Below are 26,273 nucleotides of genomic sequence, written 5' to 3' on the forward strand. Positions count from 1 at the left end.
TCAAACTTTTCTTTTCACCGTCGCCGCCGCTTCAAACCGCCATTGTTAAGTTGTTGTAAAAACTGGTGATTTTATAGCTCTGAAACCTTGAAAATTCCCCCTGGAGCTGAAATGGTTATTTCAAATTTTGAATGGATTAAAATTAGGTTGAGGTTCTATTTTTTATAAAAAAAAAAAATGTTTAAGAAGAGTTGCTTCATTTTCTTGAAGGAATTCATACCATAAAAAAAAATGTATAAGAAGAATTGAGTTGCTTCATTTCATGGATTATGACTTTGTTCTCTGCAAAATGTATCTTCATTTTCTTTTCTTTGTATAGGAAACCTCAAAGTATGAACGAGATAATGAAGGAACAAGAGAAAACCACTGTTACAGGTCCTCTTGTCAGTAAAAATAGGAGAAAATGCCTAACAGAAAATAGGAGAATGAAGGAATGAAGAGGGGAGCACAATTTGATACAAGTCCTTTTCTCTTTCTAGTGGCATTACTTGTGAATGAATATCTTTTCCTTAACAGCAAAATATTCTTAAGAGCAAAAATTATGAAATGTGAATGTATATGTCTTAATTTATACACGGGACAAGATTAATTTATAATCTGTGATCACAAGAATTGCATTGTGGTGAATATATTGTTAGAAACATTAAGTCACAGAATATATATATTACAAACACTTCTTATATCATTAGTAACGTTAGCGTAATTGGAATACTTCAATTTATGATAACAGTGTTAGAAAACAGCATTCTAAAGTCGTGTTCAATTTATGATAACAGTGTTGGAAAACATCATTCTGAAGTTGCCGCATTTGTTTTTTAATGATAACATTAGTAACGTCGCCGTAATTGGAATACTTCAATTTATGATAACAGTGTTAGAAAACAACATTCAGAAGTCACAGCATATGGTTTTTTTATGATAACATTAGTAACATCGCCGTAATTGGAATACTTCATGAGTTTGGTACAGTATTCTGAAGTTGCGGCATTGGTTTTTTTTTTTACAATATATTATATAAAACGGCCTGGCACAAGATAGCAGCAGAATACAAAGCCAAAACCAGCTGAACAGAAACAACTTAACAGCAAAAGGCCACTGCAAAATAGCTCACAGTGCCCAAAATCAAAAGAAAACACCATGGTAGCAGCTACCCCTAACCGTCAAAACAGCCAAAATCGAAAATAGCAGCACCACAAAATATCATAAGTAATAAAAACACCGGAATTTCTGATAATTGCTTAGGACTTGAGTTTATAATATCATACTAAAACCATCTCTTTGTCATATAATGATTCAGGTTTTGAATTAAGGTCTTGGCCGAAAACTGTAAAATCAGTTAGCACCTACAAACTTACAAAAACACCTATAAGTGTCCACAAAGGCAATGACATAGCAGAAGGAACAAAAACAGACCAACAAATAAAAACGAGGAACAACTAGTTTTTACAACAACTTAACAATGGCGGTTTGAAGCGGCGGCGACGGTGAAGAGAAAAGTTTGACTGAGGATGAGTTAGGGGAGGTGATGTGGAGCAGAAGGGAAAGAGTGCGCCAGAAAAGGAAGGGAGAGGTGAGGCGGCAACGGTGGCGGCGATGGTGATGGGAGGGAGAGATGTGCTATCTGAGAAGGAAGAAGGAGAGTTTGTACGCGCGTTGGCATTTGTATCATAACAGAGAGCGTGTAGTACTTTTCTTCATTAAAGAATTGCTTTTTCCAAGCATTTAATCACAGCCATTCAATTTATTTTATACACATGTCACACATCCATAACTTAAAATGGGGTAAATTGAGGAAAGGAAAATGGAGCAAAGATGAACTCTCGAAAAATGGTGGGTAATTTACCCACCAATCAATAGTAATTTATTGGTGGGGTCAACATAGTTTATGGATACCATCTAAAAAGGTGAATGTTTATTGGTTGTGATAAATTACCCACCATTTTTCCATGGGTACCCTAGTTGTCACCTTAAGGAAAAGAAAAGAAATTTGCAACTTAGGTGTATGCTTTAATCAGCTTCTCGTGTTCTACGACTATATTTTGCAAAACACTTTGGCTGCAACATGTAAATGTTACGAAAACTCATGCAAATGAATATGAACTAAACCAACACATTGAAAATTAACTACTTAAATAAGTATAGCATTGTACGAATATGAACTAAAAACAGATAGTATTTGATGCAATCCAATGATATGAAATGACATTTATGAGCAGAATTTCAATATGTCCACTGATTAGATATATTGAGACTCAAAATGCTTTTGGAACATTTATGCAAAAGTGTTATATTTTCATGATTTGATCACTTCTAGAAATATTTAAAAACCTTAGAAATTCATAATTAATCAATCAATCATACAAAATAATGTTGGCATTATAAGTAAACTTGATTAATCCAACATTCATGAGTACAATAAACAAAACATAAGTTTTGATTTGCCTCACTTTCTAATCCAACATTCAAGAGTGATTTATTTTCTTGCATTTTGAGACGGAAAAACATATTCTAGAGACGAACCGATAAAATTCAAAGTCTCAAGTAGGGATTCTATAATGAATTAGAATACAATATATTATGCAAGTAGAATATTAAAGGAGAAAATTAAATAACGAATTTTGTCATGAATTCGATGATTATTATTCAATTCTAAATGCAAGTTGGTAACAAACTCTACCAATCATTGCATAGAATATATTACACCATGTTAAGGCGGCGCCCACCAATAAAATTGTATTCCACAGCTACTACTGAATGAGATGCAATCTATCTCATTTCCATTTACATCCAGGCAAATGCCAATTTCTATCAAGTGGCCATTAAAGCAATTAAGTTGTGGTAAAACACCAATTTCTCTCTTTAGTTTATAAGCAACCGTCTTTGTTACATATCTGGCCGTTGGACCAGGCGTGATTTGAAGATTGGTCAGTATGGTGAATAGCGGGTGTTTAAAGTAAATCCTCAACGCCAAAGCAAAAAATTGATACTGGTTGTAGCGTGGATAGGAACAAGTGCCATGAGTATCCCATTGTCTAGACCAAAACCAAAAATTGTCACCAATGTAATTGATCCACGCGTAGCCAAGAGCTTGCTTTATCGAAGAAACCTATAAAAAAAAATCAAGAAATCAAATTATAAAAAATTTAGATGACTAAAGCCAATTTATAGATTTATATAAAAAAAAATTAATATTTTTTGTATAAAAAACAATTTTATAGAGATCAAGTTACTTACATCGTTTTGTGACAGTGCTGGTGTCCCTCTAACGCAGTCACGTGGGTTCGGACCTGTCAAATTGTTTGGGAACAATCCTTGGATTGTAAACTCATATACCTCAGGTTTTGTGCAACGGTGGTATTGACAGTATTCAAGTGACCATTGCTCTTGTAATAGAAAATAATCGTACAGTCCTATTGTAGAGGAGGGTATAAGTACAAAAAAACATATGAAAAAAATAATTGTATTCATCGTAGTTGTGAATGAAGAAAGTACGAAGCATTGTTATGGTATTTATGTTAGTTTGTTTCTTGCATGAACTATTTGCATTTACTTTGACTAGGTGATGATTAGTTTGTTTCTTGCATAAACTATTTGCATTTACTTTGATTAGGTGATGATTAGTTTGTTTCTATTTGCATTTACTTTGATTAGGTGATGATTAGTTTGTTTCAATTCCTTTTATTTCCAAGCAAGGGCTGTAAGGTGTGTGATGCCTTATACTCTGGTTAGTTCTGTTGAATGATATGGAAAAAGAGAAACGACTTAAAACAAATTGTCTGCACATTACCAAAAAGAAATACTCTACAATAAGGTTAAAGCAAGATGAAATTTAGTCCCACATCGGCCACTTTTAAGATATTGAGAGATGAGCTAGCTTATAAATAAAGAGTGTACGTACTAGCTCCAAAGATACAAACAAACAAAACACTGCTTGGTGGATCCTTGACTGTGTGCTACTTTGTTAAAGTAACTTTCAAAATCTGAACCAAAAGCAGGGTCCAATTAGAATAAATATTATTGGGCCTGGCCGGGCTGGTGTGGCACTTGCCGGATAACGATGAAAGTTAGGTATGAAATTGTTGCAACCATGATTTACGAACGCATCCAAATCGCTTTAAAGACTTAAGAGGTAGTTTGTGTAGAATAGAGAAGGCAGTATCATGAGGTATATACTTGCTTACTTTTTCATTCGTCGCATATTTCTTCTTATTCTCCATCAAGATGAAATGAATTACAGTGCAATAGTAAATCTAAATAAAAAGAAAATAGCTAATTAAAATTAGGAGGAATTTGGATCAAACCACATAAAATAGTAATAAAAAGAAAAATACACTAACCAGCAAGGGGAAGAATGAGATTTGTTAGAATGATGCGGAAGAATAAGTAGGTTATCGATTTATTTGTTTCTTGTTTTCAAGTACGTAGTTTATACTTTACTAGACCATTGACCCGTGCTGACCCACAGGTCATACAAAAGAACAATTATAGCGCTAATATGAAAGTAAACATTTTACTTGAATCGAAAAAATAGTATAATTCAATTCATAAAATAAATTGCCAGAAACGTCTTTAATGTACCATATTAAACAATTTTCATGACATCGACCCTGTTACGGTAACATAACATATAAATTTAATGACATAGTTTATTGAAGAAAAGGAAATCCAACGTCTGTCGACATAAACATAGTACCAATATGCAATCACAACAACACTACAAAACAAAGTGCTACACATTACGGAAAACTTCTCTGCATAACTTGATGTCACATCAATATCTTGGCCGTCTTCATCATTGATCAACATCTTTAAACCATCCCTTGAAGTAACCCTCAATATTGCGACGTACAATTGTCCATGTCAAAAAACAGGAGACGTTAGATAGACACCAACATTTTACAAAGACTGACCCTGACTCTTGTTATTGCATAGTTGAAATAGGGATGAAGCAATTCAAAATTTTAAAATGAAGTTCTCTAGATGTGATTTGATAAGAAACTGGCTTTTCATTTTCAATATATTTTTCCATGTTTCCATGTACGAAATCTCTCTAATATATCTTTTCTTTCTTTCTTCCTTCTGTTCTGAGTAAATATATTTCCTATGTATTTGCAGGAAAAAAAAAGTATTGTAATACGAACTTGTTAGATAGTAATTTAACACTAATTTAAATCATTTCGAGTAATTGCATAGTGTGCAAACCTGAAATACACCTGGCACATTAAAATTGTGTTTTTGGTCAAATAGGTGTGTGTGCTTCTATTCTAATCTAAATAGAATAGCATGGAAATCAAGCGTGTTCATTGCTAGTTTACCTTCATTGTCTGGTATATCAGAATCCTAGCAGTTTTCTCCGCATATGCCATCGAAAGAGATCCAACAGATTGGTCGTGAGACATATGTGTGGCATTTGTTAAAAAATGTCCACTGGTTCCAAGGATTTCGTTGGTTTGGCTGTTAGAACCGCGCCTATTCGGTACTTCCGTAAAGAAACATCCATGTTTTAGCAAAATTAGGTGAAACAATTACTAATAGTGTTGCGGTGTTTGTGTGTGACTAACCATTTGTGATGTCGGACAAAGGATTTCTGTTAGAGAGGTTGAAACTTGTATGAGATGAAGGTTGATGTGAAACAATTTCTGAATTATCATATATTTGCACAATTTTTTGCCTCTTGCTATTCTCCATGAAGCGAATGGGAACATGATAAACAACACACAACTAAAAGGAATTGTTGTTCTATGTAAGTGAAGTGGATAGGTTAAATGCTCTCTTATCAGTTGATTGCAATTTTATTGTTGATTAAGTTATATTATAATTCCAAAAATAATGCACTTATAGTTGAAATTATTTAGGAAGGATGCATAAGAATAGGAGCAGATTTTGTTTCTAATTATTTGTTGTGAGACAAATCAAGATTTTGCAAGCATTTTTAGTTTCCAATTTCATTAGGAATCTCACAGAGAAATTAGAAACACGTGGGAAATGAAGTATTAATCATAGTTACAAAAAAAAAAAAATCTCATAGTTACAATTAAGTAATAAGAGAAAATTTATGTTTGTACTTTTCATGGTAAACATGTGTAGAGCAGCAGGAGATCAAGAAAACTTAAGCAAGATAATGGTCAGAGGGAATTGGATCATTATGAAGACCATGCATTTCAAAATAATCCCTTCTCTTCATTATAATGCTACCTTCCAAATAAATGTTTATATACGACTATGTAGGTTTCTAAGTTTTAATTAAAGTAGCTACTTGAGTAAATCTTATCAATGTAGAAGAACCGCTACTCACCTTATCATATGAATTTAGCTTGTAAACCTTATCATATAGAAGAACTGCTACACATTTTGGTAAAAACAAAATTTGCTGATCATTGCATATTTACCAAAGCAATTTCTTTCTTATGGTCACCTGAAGAAGTATTAATCCAAATAAACTTGTCTATCCTTTTCTCTAGACGTATTAAAATGTTGTTATTAAGTCTCTAAATTAATAGTATACTTTTTACAATGCAGTTACCAATTAATCACAGTTTGGTTAACTGTTTATCATCATCGTAAAATTGATTATAATAAATTCATTCTCAGGTGTTTTAAATGGAGATATGATGTCATTTCTTCAATGTCTCACGAAAATTAACTCTTTTAGAGAGTTTCAAATAATCATCAACTTTAAGTGAGTCATACAAATACATTGTAACACATCTTTCATACAAAGTGGATCTTTTATGTGCTACTAAACTTAATCAACCAATAAAAATTTCTTGAACTCACTTCAAGTGAAAATGTCTCTTCAAATAAATTGTAGACATTTAACATCCACTTTTAGCGAACATAACAACCTCTATATGTATATATTTAATCAATATAATACTTTTTCGCGTGAAAAATTATGTGTATGTAATTATCTTCACATCTTCAAGTGTGTGAACTATAATTTCTTTATCTATAATCTTTTATAGACTTTGATTCATGATCTACATTATCACTTATCCCATATACCGCTATAGAAAAACATCGTCATTGCTGACTTTCATTTTGGTTCCATCTCATTTCATTCATGACATAACTTCTCGAGATCTCTTAATTTCCAAAAATTTCAAACAGCTGGTCAGTTTTTTTGGAGCTTAAAAATCAATTGTGCAAGACGACTCCTATAGAATTTAGATATCCTCATTTGGATTATCTTTCCTTACGAGTAAGGATCCTCTCAGTTTATAAAAATAAAAGGGGATTGTCACTAAGAAAAAGATAGACGCAATTATTTTTAAGTTTTATTGTGTTTTCATCTCTCTAAATGGAAAAAATTGAGAGGATCTCAACTCATTTTCTACTATGTAAAAATTAGTGATTAGTTTACGAGTTACATCAAGCTACTTGGTATGGAGATATTTGATAACATGACTCTCCCCTAGGCTCCAAGGCTCTACATGAATATTTAGAAAATATTATTAAGTTGTTTAAATAGTTGAAAAATATGAATATATAATATTAAATGGAGTCCATTTAAACCACCAAATTGAATGTTATGGATGTGTATGTTCATATAGTTCAGATCCCCTCTAATATATTCAAACCCGTAAAAATACATTATCAAATGCTAATTTTCAATAATTTATTTTAAGATAAAATACATTTTTTAAGAAGTTAAACTAACTCACTCAAATTGATACAGGGAAAATCAAACTTGAGATCTTGAGAATGAGCACACTGAAAGATTAGTCCCATGTATGATTTGTATGAAAAATTATAATTAATACATTATAACTTTGATTTATGTAAAAGATATTTAATAAATGCAACAATAATCAAATCTGCCTAATATAGAAGACAACCATAAAGTCCCCGTGAGCTTAGCTCCGTTGGTAGGGACATTGCATAATTTATGCAGGGGTCAGGGTTCGAACCCCGAACACCCTACTTCTTCACAATTAATTGTGTGAGCTCTAGCCATTAGGCTATTGGACCAAAAAAAAAAAAACAAAGACAACCATGAAGGAAAAGAAAATAAATTTTCTGCTTAGGTGTATGCTTTAGCTTCTTGTGTTCTACCTACCACTGTATTTTGCAAAACACTTTGCTGCAACTTGTAAAAGTTACGAAAACTCATGCAAATGAATATGAATGAATTAAACCAACACATTGAAAATTAACTGCTTAAATAAGTATAGCATTGTATTAATATTAACTAAAAACAGATAGTTAATGAAATGAAGCTAGTATTTGATGCAATCCAATGATATGAAATGACATTTATGATCAGAATTTTAATATGTCCACTGATTAGATATATTGAGACTCAAATATCTTTCCTGTAAAATGCTTTTGGAACATGTCATACCCCAATTTTTGACCTAAGACAGCACTGACACGTGTCATTTAACCCCGACTGATCTCAGCCTTTCAAAAAATTCGACAGAGATGTATTTTAAAATACCTCATATTTGGGTCCGAATCGAGCCCTCTTCTCTCAATTTTCAATTTTTATTTAATTTAAGTTTCCATCTTTTATTAACTTTAAATCCGTTTTAAATTTTTATCTCATTTTGATTCAATTTAGTCCTTCTATTTTTTTATTTTATATTACTATTATTATTTTTATCATTGTCAAAAATTTTTCCGATAATATCCGAAGTAAACACAGCAGCTTGCCAAGCTTCCTCTCCAAGCCACAAAACAGCTTCTTCTCCAAGCCACAAAAACAGCTTCCTCTCCAAGCCACAACAGCCTGTCAATTTCCTCTCCAAGCAACAAAATCTTGCTCAAATCAGCTCTATAAATACAACACACAAGCACAGCCAAAAAGGGGGCCCAACAGCAAAAATAGCAATAAACTAAAAATACAGAGAACAATTTTCCAGCAAAACACACGCTACCAACTAACAAAATTCCAGCCCTAATCAACTTTCCAACAAAACAATTTTCATTTAACCTCTTTCGATTCAAATCTTCACAAAAACCCAAACGCATCAATCACGCATACAACAATCAAATCCAGCCACAAATCTCGATCATAAATCACATTATTTCAACCCAGAGACCCACATCACAGTCACTCAAACCAAACCGAACTAAAAAATTCACAAAAAGGTAGTCGCGTTTCTCAACTGTAGATCTAGGGCCTGTCTCAACTTCTCTTCAGAAAACGATTTAAAAAAGGGGAAAGGAGAAGGAAAAGGGAAATTTTAGTAAAAAAAAATCAAAAAAAGGAGGAGTTTTTAACTCCGGCGCGGTGGCGCCGCCGCGATAACTCGCCGGCCACCGCGCCAGCCACCGGAGAAGAAGGTGGCGTTGGAGAAGGATTCTAGAGAGAAGGCAGAGCCTCTCTCTCTAGAAATAAGAGAAGAGAGAGAAGTTTGAAGTGAAAATGAATAAAAAAAACCGGTGCCTACCTATTTATAACGCTAGACTGAACCGGTTCAATCTTGGAACCGGTCTGAACCGGTCTATTCCAGGCCCACACGCGCCTGGCCTCACCCAAGGCCCAAATCCTTTTCGTTTTATTTTCTGCACCCCCTTTACTGCTCATACACCCCCAGCATCTCATTTTTCTAATTTCTTTTTCATGCATTTTAATTCTCGCTCTATTGTTAATCCAGAGTGCTCTGGTCCTATATTAACTGTTAATATTATATTTATGTTTAATTTAATTATTCTCCAGAACAATCTGGTCCTTGTTAATTAAATTAATCCAGAGTGCTCTGGTCCTATATTAACTATTAATATTATATTTTTTTGTTTAATTTAATTATTCTCCAGAGTGCTCTGGTCATTGTTAATTAAATTAATCCAGAGTGCTCTGGTCCTAAAGTAACTGATAATATTATATTTTTGTTAATCCAGAGTGCTCTGGTCCAAACTTAAATGTTAATATTTATTTTATTTTTGTTTAATTTAATTACTCTCCAGAATATTCTGGTCCATGTTAAAATAATTTCACAATTTAGCTTAACTTCATTTTTCTCATTCTGCTTATATAATTTTCATATCTTTATTCAAAAACAACAAAAACATTCAAATATCAAAAATTCATAAAAAGAACTTTTCACAGTAAACCTTGATCTTAAATCAAATGACCGTCTTTTTATTTTTCTTAATCAAATTTCAAATCAATTCTAATTCAACTTCAAGTCAATTTCTTTCAATCTAAAAAACACAAATCAATTCTCATTTGCCACTTGGCTTTTTATTTCAAAACCTTTTTTCAAAATCTAATAAAAAACACTCAACCAATCAAACGTCAATTTCTACCCCGAACTACGAGGTTTTGATCCCTCACGGGTACGTAGGCAGAGGACACTTGTCCTTTCAAATCAATTAAAAAACATTTTCTTTTTCTCTTCAATTAAAGTCAATTTTCTTTTCCTTTTCAACTCATCATTCAATTCCATTTTCATCTTTTCAAAAGCAAGCAAGTTATAGCACAAAAAGTTAAATAAAATCAAGAGGTTCTCGTAGAGTACTACGAATATTTAGGGTGCTAATACCTTCCCTAAATATAACCAACCCCCGAACCCTAAATCTCTTCAAAATGGGTTGTTTGGAACTTTTTCCCCTTAAAAAAAATTTGTTCAGTCGTGAGATAAAAAGTGAGTCAAAAGCTAATCAAATGGCCTTGACGTCCGAAAAATGGCGCGACAGAACATTTATGCAAAAGTGCTATATTTTCATGATTTGATCACTAATAATTGAATAGAAATATTTAAAAACCTTAGAAAATTAATAATCAATCGATCAATCATACAAAATAATGTTGGCATTATTAGTTAACTTGATTAATCAACATCACAAACATTATTTAATGGAAACACTCTTCTGGCCACCAACATGATGAATATTTCTATTCAACACTTGAGAATTGTTTATTTACATAGCAGGATATGAAGCATGTCACAATTGGTGTGAACTTAACAAGACTGTTCTAAATTGCAATGTAGTTAATTGAACTATTATATTTGTACAGAGTATCTTTGTTAAAGGGAAAGGTATTGTTTCCCAGTTGAATGAAGATATATTGAAATTCTATAGATGAGTTCAAGAACAACTAACACACTCTCCCAGATGGAGGAGAGATAATAATATCAAACCCATCATGATATGACCTAAAGAGTTGCTGATGTTTTTAGGTTGAAGCAAAAACATAAGTTTTCATTTGTTTCACTTTCTAATCCAACATTCATGAGTATAATAAACAAAACATAGATTTGATTTATCTCACTTTCCAATCCAACATTCAAGAGTTATTTATTTTCTTGCATTTTGAGACGGAAAAACATATTCTAGAGACGAACTGATAAAACTCAAAGTCTCAAGTAGGGATTCTAATAAATTAGAATACAAGAGATTATGCTAGTAGAATATTGAATGAGAAAATTAAATAAAGAATTTTGTCATGAATTAGATGATTATTATTCAATTCTAAATGAAGTTGGTAACAAACTCTACCAATCATTGCATAGAAGATATTACACCATGTTAAGTTGGCGCCCACCAATAAAATTCTTTTCCACGGTTACTACTGATTGGGTTACAATATATCTCATATCCATTTACATCCACACAGATGTCAATTTCTATCAAGTGACCATTATTATAGCAATTATGTCGTGGGAAAAAACCAGCTTATTTTTTTAGTCGATAAGCAACCGTCCTTGTTACATATTTGGCCGTTGGACCAGGCTTGATTTTAAGATCGGCCAATATTAGCGGGTGTCGAAAGTAAATCGTCAACGTCAAATCAAAAAATTTATACTGGTTGTAGTGTGCATAAGAACAAGTGCAATGAGTATCCCATTGTTTAGAACAAAACCAAAAACTGTCACCAATGTAATTGATCCACGCATAGTTAAGATCTTGATTAATTTTTTAAAGAAACCTGTAAAAAATTTAGATGACTTTTAAAGAAACCTATAAATTATTTAGATGATTTTTTATAAGATCTTGATTTTTTTTATAGGTTTCTATAAAAAAAATAAAGTTATAAACAATGGATCAAGATCTTATAAAAGTCATCTAAATTTTTTATAATTTGATTTCATGATTTTTTTTTTATAGGTTTCTTCGATAGGCAAGATCTTAACTACGCGTGGATCAATTGCATTGGTGACAATTTTTGGTTTTGGTCTAAACAATGGGATACTCATGGCACTTGTTCCTATGCAGACTACAACCAATATCAATTTTTTGATTTGGCGTTGACGATTTACTTTCGACACCCGCTACTAACCATATTGGCCAATCTTAAATCAAACTTGGTCCAACGGCTAAATATGTAATAAGGACGATTTCTTATCGACTAAAGAGAAAAACTGGTTTTTTCCCACGACTTAATTGCTATAATAATGGTCACTTGATAGAAATTGGCATCTTTGTGGATGTAAATGGATATGAGATAGATTGTAACTCAATCAATAGTAACTGTGGAAAAGAATTTTATTGGTGGGAGCCGGCTTAACATGGTGTAATATCTTCTATGCAATGATTGGTAGAGTTTTTTATCAACTTGCATTTAGAATTGAATAATAATCATCGAATTCATGACAAAATTCTTTATTTAATTTTCTCATTCAATATTCTACTTGCATAATCTCTTGTATTCTGATTCATTAATTCCTACTTGAGACTATGAGTTTTATCGGTTCGTCTCTAGAATATGTTTTTCTGTCTCAAAATGCAAGAATAAATCACTCTTGAATGTTGGATTAGAAAGTGAGACAAATCAAAACTTATGTTTTGTTTATTGTACTCATAAATGTTGGATTAGAAAGTGAAACAAATGAAAACTTATGTTTTTGCTTCAACCTAAAAACATCATCAACTCTTTAGGTCATATCATGATGGGATTGATATTATCATCTATAGAAGTTCAATATACCTTACACATTAACAAAGATATTACTCTGTACACAGTTAATAGGATCAATTAACTGCATTGCATTTTAAAACCGTCTTGTTAAGTTCACACCAATTACGACATGCTTCATATCATGCTATGTAAATACACAGTTCTCAAGTGTTGAATAACAAAAGGTAATATATACTTGATCAATAGGAAGTCTATTGAGTAACTTTATCCAAGTTCATAGACAACTATGAGTGTTTGGATCCTCTAAGTTTAGAACCTTCTATGCTATGAAAGAATCAAATTCATGACTCCGCTTAATTATCTCGAAACAATCCAAATAACTCTGTTTGAAATGTCTATATAATTATGTAACCATTCAAACAGTTATCTCTATAACTCATATATAAGTATATTTATCATATAGGTGGCCAACATAGTGTTTCCATTAAACAATGTTTGTGATGTTGATTAATCAAGTTAATTAATAATGGCAACATTTTTTTGTGTGATTGATTGATTGATTATGAATTTATAAGGTTTTAAATATTTCTATTCAATTTTTGGAGGTTAGAAGTGATCAAATCATGAAAATATAGCACATTTTGTATTGTAAAACGATTTATAATTTGTGATAAAAAAACTTCTTCAAAAAAACTTATAATTTGATACGGATGAAGTAATAATATATAGTATTTAATTAACACTCGATCTCAATTTTTTCTTCAAAGAAACATAAATTTGAGACAAATTAATTAATAATATACAGTGCTTCATTTACGCTCGATCTCTCCAATATAGCACCTTTTACAAGTAAAGAAAGATAATGAGATCCCATTTTGTATTGGTCTAGCACTTGGATGAAATTCGAAATAATTTTAAGGAATGCTTCTTTAGACTTTTTTTTTTTTTTTGAAGGGGCTTCTTTAGACTTTTATGAAGTCCAAAAATAGAAATCATAAATTGGAAGCCCATAACAATCGAAAATCTTTTAAAACAAGCAAATTAGAAAACCAACTTTCTGCCACAATCCATAAAATTTAAACACGAAGACAACTTTTGTTCCTCTAGTTTTATGTTTTTCCACATAAAACTAGAGGTCATTCGGTAAAGGTAAAAGATCAATCTTTTTTACTGATATAGAAACCACACAAGTTTGCAAATAAAATGTAAGTAAACATTCAAAATAAAAATGCAAAAGCAAGATAATAATAAAGATATCCAAATATCATAGATACAATATTATGGTAAAATGGATTGACCATACCTTTGATATTTCTAGGATCTATTTGAGGAGATTGAGAGATCCTGAGAGATGCAGGATAAATTAGGGTTGAAAGTTTTTCTACCTCTTAGTGATGAGTATGTAACTTATATTTGTACGTCGGTGTGTTGGAATAACATTGAGATAGTGAGTTATGAAAATATAAGTATACAATAGTGGTGTAACACAAGAAAATAGGTTTGTGAATGATGAAGCAATGTCTCCCACACCGGCACACAATTTATAAGTACACTGTCACTTTGCATAACAATGGTAAGCCTTTTTGCATGTGTTATCTACTATGAGTAGGTAATGAGTAGTTGAGACGTACACACACCATTTTTTTGGAGGCTTTTTTAAGTTATTTGTTTTTACTAAAATATGATATTTATTCATTCAAATTGGATATATTGAAAATAAATGTAAATTTAATATTGTTGAAAAAGTAAAATGAAGATTTTCTAAAGCAAATATTAATTATTTTACAACTTTAATTATTTGCAAATGCCTGCGAAAGAAAGAACATTTTTTTTGAAGGATACGACAGGAAAAACATGTAGGGAAATCTGATCTTCAAAATAAAAAAACTATACTTTAAGCCAGTCCTCCCTTCAAAAAATTTGTCCTACCATTTTTTTGTTAGTGTTATCATATCAAAGCTATAATTGATTGAGGTTTGATTTTAAAATACTATATTTAATATTTAGGCTTAAATGCAGTGTTATTAGATCAAATGGACCGTGAACACTATGGTACCCCAAAGGTTTGGTTTGATATGTAGCTATTATTCAATGACATGTCGTGCACTGCGGGCAGTGTTGTTATTGTTTGAGGAGATGTCTAGTCTGAAGGCAAATTTTCATAAAAGCAATGTTTGTTGGGGTTAATATATCTGAGTCGTGGTTGGGTCTCTCTATTAGTGGAGATCCTCGTCGATTAGCGTTTTGGGACTCTATGTTGCATACTATAAAGTATAGACTATCTGGGTGGAAAAGTCGTTTTCTTTCTCTCGGTGGCCGCTTGACTTTGCTTAAATTCGTCCTGACCTCCCTGTCTGTCTGTGCTATTTCTTTATTCAAAACTTTATCAGGTATAAACTCTTCCATTGAATCTTTGCTTAAAAAAAATTGTGGTGGGAGTGAGGATTACATAAAAATATCTTGGATTAATTGAAATACTTTGTCTAATTAGAAAGTAGTATGGCAGGATATTATCAAAACACACATATGGTGGTGCTCGCGTGACTTCACGACGGCGCCACCTCTTCTTCCCGTTCAAATACAAATGGTCCGCGTTTCATCCCTCGTCGCCGGTGAGAGGTTGTCGTCTGCGTCATGCCGACACAACTTGATCTTCTTGGTTCTTCGTGTTGGTATTGTTTCAGAATCTCGAACAACGACGTTCCGATAGTGAGCTTCTAGTCACTGGTGCCGGGTCTTTTTTGTTCCGGTTAGTTATGGGTCCTTGGAGCACGGTTGGGTCTGGTTGTTACGGATCTGACTGTTTTCTTTTTCGTCCATCTATTTCGACCGCATTAAAGAAATAAAGTTCTTGTAAATAAAAATAAAATAAAATAAAAACTCAAACGCTATAACGCCTAGAATCGGTTCTATTCTAAATTTGAGTTGAAAGGAAGCCATAACGAAAATGCAGGGACAAAAAGCATTAACATCACACAAAAGATATCTCAACAAATGTGTCATTGTCAAGAGCTGGAACATTGAAATGAAGGTGCTCGGGGACCCCATTTGTGAGGGCGCACGAAAAATCCAGCCACTTCAAAGACTCACTCCACACAACTGATAACATAGGACAATTAAAAAGGAGATGATTTACGGTCTCAAGGTTTCCACAACCGCCAATACAGTACGCCGACGAATTGAAGTATATCCCACTAAATTTAAGACTGTCCTTAGTTGGAACTCAATTATGAAGAAAAAAAAATTAAGTTTTAATTAAGGTTCAAAATGTTAAATACCAAGTCGATCGGCATATTTTTAATAGAAGGTTATGTCAAAGACCAAAAGTGTTATGGTTTTGAACTTGACAGAGTGAGTTTGAAAATATGTTTACAAGGGCAGAAACCAAAATATACAAGTGCAAGACATATTTAAACTTTTTTTCTGAAGTTTAACCTATAAATTTTTACCAATTGTCTAAGGGGCTTAACTTGTATTAGTGGCAGGGGATTTAGGCATTATTCCAATCTTAGATTTTCTCATGTAACTCTGCCATGGCTATAATTTACATATCATGGTATCATTTTTTTATGCATTCCAAATCGAAATTAACAAACTGCGCAAAGCATTTAAGCATCGCAAAGTGCTTCTTAGGCGTCATAGTTCCTTTGCTTTTACTTTTGATTCTTACTTTGATCTGTGTACTTTAAACGTTTCAATCTTCGAGGATCATTTTCCCTAATAAAGGGTAGGTAGCTGACTTTAACTCAGTCATCAAATAACCATTCTCGTCTCATTGACAAAATTATTAAAGAAAAGAACAACTCAACAGGGTGTTTAAGAGTCAATTTCTTGATCTTGCAAGTAGAGATGTGACCCGCTGCCTAATTACTTGGTGTTCAAGGGTCGCCGTTTTGCCTAGAAGGTCCTGGTGGACTTTATGAGTATCTACCCTTCTTTGTGAGTTCATTGAGCATGAAATTTGTTTGTTGTAAGATGTTGTATTTGTTTGTTGTAAGAATGATACTCTTTTTGAGAAAACTGATGCAACTGATAGTCAGTTCAACTGACAAAACCAATTCTGTTAGTGCCTTTGTTTCTTTGCTCTCTGTTAAATCGTTAAAGAACTCAGAGGCTAGTATCAAAATTATTGGTACTTAAATATGGTAATCATGTTCAATAATCACAATTTTATTCTTTACTAAATTATTAAAAATGGCAGTGCAAACCACACAAATTATAAAAGCAATCGGCTGTCTTGGCTGCCATTATGCCAACGGTGGTGCAAAGAATGCGTAATACAAATCTCTGATATGACAGTACAAAAAAAGCTTCACCAACAGTAGTAGGAAAAGATATCACGATATTAAACGAAACTGCAACAACTTGCTCACATAACTAAGCAGAAAATCACACCAAAAAATAGTCCGACTGTAGCAGAACAAAAAAAATGCTAACAAAACAGCAGAGCAGAACAATATAGTAGTGAAGTAGCATCAGTACTCAGTAGTGCTTATATATAATAAAATATAGTAGCAATAATGATAAACAAATTGAACCAGATATGAGAGGAAGGGAAGCAAGGAGAGAGTTCCTGCAACTATAGCCGGCCACATCAGTTTAATCCTGCAATACTGTCGTGCCCAATTTCTTCCGTCGTCACTCCACCATGTTGCGTCATCACCGGTGAAAGAGAAACCAGGTGGTTTTTTAGCTGCTGGAAGCCCACCAATTATATTTCCCCCTCTCCTGATTTCTACCAAAACTCTATCTATTATTCCTTCCAAAACTCTTTTCTTGCTCATCAAAATATAAAGTTTTCCATATATAAGTTATTTCTACATAAAACTAAAGGCAAATGATCATTCATTTATTAATATAGAAGCCAAATAAGTTTGCAAATAAAACGAGAGTAAACATTAAAAAAAAATGCAAAAGCAAGATCAAGCAGTGTCATAGTTTACTTGACAATAACTGTGATATCCCAACAATCGCAATCATATATTTCTTTGTGAAAAACAACAAAAAATAAATTACTTATTCCTCAAATGGAAGAATGCTTTCCTTGCAATTTATTATCCTACAACGAATAGTCTCTGCTCTATAACCAAGCTCCTCAATCATATGGATACTCAAATCAAACCAAGCTACTTCTTTATCTTTTATTATGAAGAATATTTTCCCCTTTGTCCCCACTCCGATAGGACGCTCAACGTAAGGCAACGGTCCAACCATGAAGAGTTTGATCCAAGATTCTTTGAAACCGAGTTGACCCAAAATCGATACACGAAAAGTAGTCATCTCTTTATGATATGTGATCAATGCTATGGACCCATTTAACACCACCAAGTTTATCCACTTTGCGCTATCATCAAAACAATCATCTACTTCCGGGGGAATGGGTGTTGTGAAGGACGCTTCATTGCTCAAGTAAAATGATACCAAACAAGGTCCAACGGGCCTATAATTTTTGTTGTGCCTATATTTTTTATATTGTTTACACAACCAATGACACACACCGTCCATATAGACTTGGGTTCCCTTTTTACATTCCATAGAATACGGCATGACAGCATCAAGTTCTCTCCACGAATTACTTATCAGGCTATATATCTCCCATTTTGGTGAATTAATATCTCCAAACCGATAAGATACAATTTCTTTGAAGTTACCTCCGTAATCAGTTGATGAATTTGGTTTTATAAAAACTTTTACATGCCGAATGACATTATAGTCATTTGTAACATGGTTATAACCAAATCCATGAAGACGGGCCTTAACAGAAATATCAAAAAAACCATCCTCATCTTCTCTAGTGACAATCGACTCATCCATACTAGGTGGAAGATGTTTGATTGTTTGGGTGGTTGGGTTCCACAATACAGTTTTGCCATAATTATCAGTTTTGCCATAATTATCAGTTTCATATTGATGTAGACAAAGTGTCCCATTAATACTACCAAAACCCAAAATATCAATATGGTTATATATATCTTCTTCAAATAGATTTGAAAAATCTAATTTGATTTTATTCAGAAACCTCTCACCAAATAGAGAATACAAAACATCTTTGTAGTGTTCAATACTATAGAGTAGGATAGATGCTCCATCATAATAAGAACAACGATGAGAATTAGATACCAAATCCTTGTGGAACATGTTCATGAAGTGATGATTTTCAGATAAAAGATACCATGATTTACAAACACATTCAAAACTCTTGAAAGATTTAAGAGGTAATTTTGAAAGAATGGAGAAGGCAATATCATCAGATATATATATGTGGTGCTCACCTTTTTAATCGTTGCAGCAACAACTGATTTCTTCTTCTCCATCAATTCAAGATGAGAAGAACTTATTCGCTTGTGATGAGTGTTCATTGTATGTTAGGGTTTTGGGCTGTGTTTGTTTCTTCAATCTTTAATATAGGCTGTTTTTACCCTTTAATTAATACTAACTATCTAATAATTTTCCTCTTTTTCAAAACAAACAATCTAATATTTTACTTAATTTTTCCACTTAATACATTGCACACAAATTAAAAAATATATTTAATATTACACGTTTCTGACTTATATAAAAAATATATATTTAATCTTATATGAGAAAGAAAAATTGTGAATACTTTATTCAAAAAAAAAATTGTGAATACTTATATAAAAAGTCTCATTCATTAATAGTATATAAGAAAATAAATCAGAAATGTGTAAAATTAAGTATATTTTTTATTTTGGGTACAATGTACTAAAGTGGCAAAATTAAGTAAAATTATTAGATTGTATTTTTTTGAGTAAATTACACTCCCCTCCCTTCAAAGATGTTTGAATTACACTCCCCTCCCCTCTTAAGTTAAAATATACACTTTACTCCCTCAATTTTTTTTTTTATGTTAAAATTTATACTCCCCTCCAATATAAGATGCTTGAATTACAAACTCCTCCCTTAATAATTAAATATGCACTACACTTTAATCTATTTGAACATAAATAAATACTCTTATAATATATATTAATTTTGAATCACCATTTAAGAAAAATTAATTCATTTCTTTATAGTTTAAATGTCAATGATAATTAAATTTAAATATATTGCTATTGATTTTATAAATTAGAGCATAAAATTAACTTTTAAATAATCATGCTTTAATGATTTTAGTAATTTTTCACATATTTTAATTTTGTTTTGGGTTGTTTCATATTTTATAATAGGGTTTAAAACTACATGTTAATGAAATTGTAAATAAAAAATAGCGAAAAATATGTATTCAATTTTTTATTATATTAAAATAGACTCGCAATACTATTTTTTTTTTTTTAATTGCTAGATTATTAGAAATAATAAAAAAGAATATTTAGGGAGTAAAGTGTAGATTTTAACGTAAGAGGGGAGGGGGATGTAATTCAAGCTTCTCTTAGGGGAGGGGAGTGAAATTTTTTCTAATATGTTTTGAATAAGAGGGGAGGGGAGTGTATATTTTAACTTAAGAGGGGAGGGGAGTGTAATTTACTCTATTTTTTTTAAAGGAGTAAATTTATTAGATAGTTTTTTTGAGGGAAGAAAATATATTAGATAGTTATTATTAATTAAAGGGAATAAAAAAGTCTCCTTAAAAAAAAATAGTCTCCATCGTAAAAAAAACCTATGTTAAGAAGTTTGAAGAAAAATCACAAAATAAAACCCTAACAAATAGTACTGGCCGCTTGTTCACCTTCAAAGCACTGAACACTAATCACAGGCGAACAAGCTCTTCTCATCTTGAATTGATGGAGAAGAACAATTCAGTGGTTGCTGCGACGAACGAAAAGGTGAGCACCGCATACATATCTGATGATATTGCCTTCTCTATTCTCTCAAAATTGCCTCTTAAATCTTTCAAGCGTTTTGAGTGTCTTCGCAAATCATGGTCCACTTTATGTAAAAACCATCACTTCATGGACATGTTCCGCTGCAATTTCTTATCCAATTCTCACTGTGAAGGTGCATCTCTCCTACTTTTTGATAATGAAAACTGTAATGAAGTTTTGTATTGTGTTTCTGGTGAGAGGTTCAAGAATAAAATCAAATTAGATTTTTCAAATGCATTCAAAAAATATCTTTATTTTGATATTTTTAGTAGTATTAATGGAACAATTTGTCTCCATCAAAATGAACAAAATAATTATCGTAAAATTGTATTGTGGAACCCAACTACCAAAATAATCAAACTTCTTCCATGTAGTAAGGTTGAGTCGGAGAATTTTTCTGATATTTATGTTCCGTCTCGTCTTCATGGATTTGGTTATAACCATGTTACGAATGACTATAATGTCATTCAGCTTATAAAAGTTTGTATAAAAGAAAAACCATCATATGATTACTCTGGTGACGTCAAAGAATTTGTATCTTACCGGACAGTGCCAAAATGGGAGATATATAGCCTAAGGAGTAACTCGTGGAGAGAACTTGATGTTGACATGCCGTCTTCTGTGGACTGTACTGAAGGCACCCAAATCTACATGGACGGTGTGTGTCATTGGTTGTGTGAAAAACATAAAGATAATCCCATTGGACCATGTTTGGTATCATTTTACTTGAGCAATGAAGTGTCCTTCACAACAGCCATACCCCCAGACGTAGATGATTGTTTTGATGTTAAAGCAAAGTGGAAAAACTTGGTGGTGTTAAATGGGTACATAGCATTGATCTCATATCGTAAAGAGACAAGTACTTTTCGTGTATCAATTTTGGGTCAACTCGGTTTCAAAGAATCGTGGATCAAACTCTTTATGGTTGGACCGTTGCCTTACGTTGAGCGTCCTATCGGAGTGGGGACAAAGGGGGAAATATTCTTCATAAGAAAAGATAAAGAAGTGGCTTGGTTTGATTTGAGTACCCAAATGATTGACGTGCTTGGTTATACAACAGAGGGTTTTCATTCTCTTTGTAGGATGATAAATTATAAGGAAAGCATTGTTCCATTTGAGGAATAAGTAGTTTAATTTTATTTTGTTGTTTTTCACAAAGAAGTATATGATTGTTGGGATATCACGATTAGTGTCAATTAAACTAAGGCACTACTTTGATCTTGCTTTTGCATTTTTGGTATCATGTTTACTCTCGTTTTATTTGCAAACTTTCCTCTCTTCTATATGATTAAGGTGCTGAATGATTGTGGTAATATAAAATATATGCTTGAACTTAATTGAATATTAGTTAGAATTGAGCAACATATGAGTAAGTGGCAGGAGTTATTTGTATTTCTACTGTATTTGGTTTGTTTTGGTGCTCTCGATTGGATTGCATGGCTTTTGTTCTGCTATATGTTTTAGCAGTGTATCAGTAATTTTTATTTGTTCTTTTTGATCTATTCTTTTCATCACACATTCTGCGCGCGGCCGTTGGCAGAATGCAGCCATGACATCGGAGCTTGTGGAATACGTAATATTACATGTCAGTCACGTAAGATTTCTAAGATTGTAAACATTTTTTCGAAATCCCACTCTACCAATTTCAAAACCATAAATTTTGGCCTTTGACATGACCTTCTGTTAAAAATATGCACGGATGGTATTTAACATTTTAAACATTAATATATTTTTTTTTTAATAATAGAGTTCCAACTAAGGAGAATCTTAGATTAAGAGGGATAATCTTCAATTCCTCGGCGTACTGCGGTTGTGGAAACCTTGAAACTGTAAATCATCGCTTTTCTAATTGTCTTGTTATCGGTGGTGTGGAGCGAGTCTTTGTAGTGGCTAGAATTTTCGTGTTCACTCACAAATGGAGGGCCAGAGAATCTATTCCATTTCAATGGTCTAGCTCTTGGTGGCAAAAAGACAAGAGAGAACTTGGCAGTGGTAAGGTTTTCCAATATTTGGGTAAGTATGGAAAAGAAGAAATCCAATGGTTATTTTTTTCATAAAAGGGTTTTGATTGGGAGAAGGAAGGCTGTCGAGGAACAGAAAATTCTATCTCGGTAAAACCTTTAATCTAAATCAAGAGCCTGTGATTTTCCACTTGAGAATCTCGATTTTTGTGGTAGCAATTCTTGGTGTGATTTTCTCCTAATTTTGATTTTTTTTTAAACATACTAGGGAAAAGACGGGCGGTCTTTTTACTCTTTTTATTGCTTCTATATTAACTACTCCCTCCGTCCCAAATTGTATGTCGCTTTGGAAAAAAAATTTGTCCCAAATTATAAGTCGCTTTACAATACCAATGAAATATTAATGTTACTTTTCCTATTATATCCTTAACTATTAATTACTCCCTCTTCTTTCAATTATTTCATTTATCTTTTCCATACCATTTATTAAGGATAATTTTGTAAAACAACTCATAATTTCACTTCCCCACACAATATTAATTACATTTCTTAATACGTGTGAAATGACCAAAACGTCTTACAATTTGGGACGGAGGGAGTAGAACATTTGTGATGTCTATGATCCTTTGACTAGGTGGAATTGAATGTCATTTTATATGTGAGTTGTAAATTATGGTATTCCGTTTATTTTAATTTTTATTGACTCAACATATGATGGACATTGAGAAATTAATATAATGCTACCTTCCTCTCACGATGGGCAGTGCAAGATAATGATGGGGTTCTAAATTGAGAAACTCTCTTTAAAATGTTAAATTTCTATTTTTGATGTACTTTACTAATTTGAAAGAATACATATTGTTTTTTTAAAAAAATAACTTCAAAAATCATCTTAAAAAAACTGTAAAAAAGGGTGGGAATTTCATACCACCTTTGAAATAAAAACTTCAAAATAAAATCAATTCAAAAGATTAAGAAATAAATATAGAAACGGTAAACGCATAGAAAAATTCAAAGCAAAATTCAAATAGGTGGTTTCAACTACTCATTACCTACTACTATTTGCAGGTAACACATGCAAAAAGGCTTAACATCTATATGCAAAGTGACAGTGTGTGTACTTATAAATTATGTGTCGATGAGAGACATTGTTACATAGCTAATGCTTCATCATTCACAATTTATTTTTTTTGACAAAACATTCACATACCTAAGTTTTTTTTCTTTATCAGGAACTAGAAGTGGAATCGAAAACACAACCTTGCGTGAGTCACCTAATCAAAGTAAATGCAAATAGTTCATGCAAGAAACAAACTAAGTAACATAAATACCATACAATGCCTTCGTACTTTATTCATTCAGCATTACAATAAATACAATTTTTTTTCATATGTTTATTTTTACTTGTACCCTTTATAATAGGACAATATGGATACTTTCTTTTACAAGAGGAATGGCCGTTCGAATATTGCCTGAATAACCATTGCCCAAAACCTCCCGATCTATATTCCAGAGGTTTTGTGCATTGGTGGTTTTGGCAGTATTCGAGTGACCATTGCTCTTGTAACATAAAATAATCATACTGTCCTATTGTAGTGGAGGGTACAAATACAAAAAAACATATGAAAAAAAAAATTGTATTCATTTCGTAGTTGTGAATGAAGAAAATCCGAAGCATTGTTATGGTATTTATGTTAGTTTGTTTCTTGCATGAACTATTTGCATTTACTTTGATTAGTTGATGATTAGTTTGGTTCTTGCATTTACTTTCAGTATAGGATGATGAATTGTGTGTTTGTCTTCATCTGCTGCCAAAACAACTCATCAATAATCCAAGGTGGCACTTCCTTAGGCTTCGTATTGCACTGTGGAAGGAAAAATCATGATCTAAATAAAAGAAGAAAAAAATGCATTCAATGAGAATTAGCCACATGATAAAATTTACTAGTGGTATCTACAAACTAATTTTTACTCCACTTGTAAATTTAGTCATCGACTAATTTTTATGGCAAATTTTATGGTACATCTAAAATTTTGAGTATATCGGTGTACCAAACCTTTAAATTAATAATTAAATTAGTTGTATTTTGAAGAAAAAAAACCATTTTCTATCATTAAAAATTATAATACTTAAATTCTATTTACCAAAAGCATCGATAAATGTAAAATTGACTTTTTTTGAACTTTTATTATTCATAAGAAATAATATTTATTATTTTTTATGAGAAAATGTTAAAAATTTAATATGATTCTTATAAATATTGAAATGAAGTTTTTTTCTAAAATATAATATTGACACATAAAGCCCTTCTTCAAGACATTTTCACTGTGCTAGATCGAGTTATGATTGAGCATAATCTTCAAAGTGCAAGCAAACTTTATACTAATATCAGGTATGAGAAATTGAATTATCAGTTTATTGTTTCCGAACGGTTGATTATTTAAGATTTACACTGGTTATTTTATACTCCTAATCTGTGTGTTTGCCTCTCTTGTAGCTTTGATGAGTTAGGCACACTGTTGGGAATCCCACCTCCCAAGGTATAAATTTTCATGTCTTCAGTGAAGAGAAGTACATCTTATAGAAAGAACAAATCTGTCAATTGAATTCAGCATTTTGTATTTCTAATTTATATTCCTTAATTATTTGTTTTTGAGGGAAGCTTTATTTAAATTAATCATCAGATTTAAGTAAGAAAAAATAATAATTGAAAGGTGTGGCATGGCGATAATAGCTTTTATTTAAATTAATGTTCTGGAGTAGGGAAACCCTGCTGGTAGTGATTTTCTTGTAAGATTTGATTTGTTTTGATTTTTTTCTCCCACAATTATTATACTTTCATGCTGAGAAGATAGCATCAGGAATGATTTATGATGATAGGATGAAGGGATCTATCGATCAGGTATAAATGTTAAATAACCATACAACCTCTTAGTTCATGAAAGTACTCTGATGAGACTGCTGTTGAGGACTAGGAAGTGATGATCAAATTTTTAGGGCTGTAGTTGCACCAAGAATTAAGCATTATTGATTTGTAATAACATGAGATTATTGAACATCTGAAGCAGATTAGCTATGTCATACACATTATTTCATCATATCATATGTTTGATTAATAAGTTGTGAGAGAAGATTTCACAGTGGTGTATGCAGTAACTTTAAATTTTGATTTCATCACATCATAGAGTTAAACTATCAATTATTTGATCTGTGTGATATGAAAATGTGGTTGGAATCTCTCTATGTGACATTGTCATTAATCCCCAATTATTTTTGTCATTAAAAACTGAGGAGTTAGATAATATTATTATTTACCTCAACAAAAAAAAAAGATAATATTATTTTTAACCTCAACAAAAAAAGATAATGTTTTTGAAAATTATTTTAATTATTAAATTTTAATATATTGATTCTTTAAACAATTTAAAAACGTTTTAAAAAAAAAAAAAATCGTACGCATTTTGCCAAGGGTTAACCCGTGACAATGTTCCTGCATGGTTTGAAAATGACTAATGTGATGCTGACACAGTCTGCAAAAGCCTGTACATTTACCAGGAGCTAAAGCCCTGGCAAATTAATTTGCGATGAGCAGATTTGCTGGTGATTCTGCTCCTGGCAGAACTCCTGGCAAACGTCCATTTGCCAAGGCTTTCTGCATTTTGCCAGGGCTTCCACCCCTG

At 32.1% G+C, this 26,273-nt stretch overlaps 2 protein-coding genes across 2 annotated transcripts; one reads left to right on the top strand and one right to left on the bottom strand.

Moving 5' to 3' along the window:
• Positions 1 to 17,824: 17,824 nt before the first annotated feature.
• Positions 17,825 to 18,946, bottom strand: LOC11436812 (F-box protein CPR1). Its single transcript, XM_024786604.1, has one exon. The coding sequence runs from the start codon at positions 18,944 to 18,946 to the stop codon at positions 17,825 to 17,827; it is 1,122 nt and encodes a 373-aa protein (XP_024642372.1).
• Positions 18,947 to 20,550: 1,604 nt separating this feature from the next.
• LOC11438596 (F-box/kelch-repeat protein At3g06240) lies at positions 20,551 to 21,756 on the top strand. Its single transcript, XM_024786605.1, has 2 exons — positions 20,551 to 20,831; positions 21,006 to 21,756. Exons 1-2 carry the CDS (start codon positions 20,551 to 20,553, stop codon positions 21,754 to 21,756), a joined length of 1,032 nt encoding a protein of 343 aa, XP_024642373.1.
• Positions 21,757 to 26,273: the final 4,517 nt, after the last annotated feature.

This window comes from Medicago truncatula, chromosome 6 (assembly GCF_003473485.1).
Source record: "Medicago truncatula cultivar Jemalong A17 chromosome 6, MtrunA17r5.0-ANR, whole genome shotgun sequence".
NCBI classification, from domain to species: Eukaryota; Viridiplantae; Streptophyta; class Magnoliopsida; order Fabales; family Fabaceae; genus Medicago; species Medicago truncatula.

Bases quoted from the DNA above. Each gene is read 5' to 3' on its own strand.
- LOC11438596 (XM_024786605.1), top strand. From the start codon at position 20,551: ATGGAGAAGAACAATTCAGTGGTTGCTGCGACGAACGAAAAGGTGAGC. The intron at 20,832-21,005 runs GTTCAAGAATAA...TCTTCCATGTAG, and splicing joins TATTGTGTTTCTGGTGAGAG to TAAGGTTGAGTCGGAGAATT.
- LOC11436812 (XM_024786604.1), bottom strand. From the start codon at position 18,946: ATGTTCCACAAGGATTTGGTATCTAATTCTCATCGTTGTTCTTATTAT.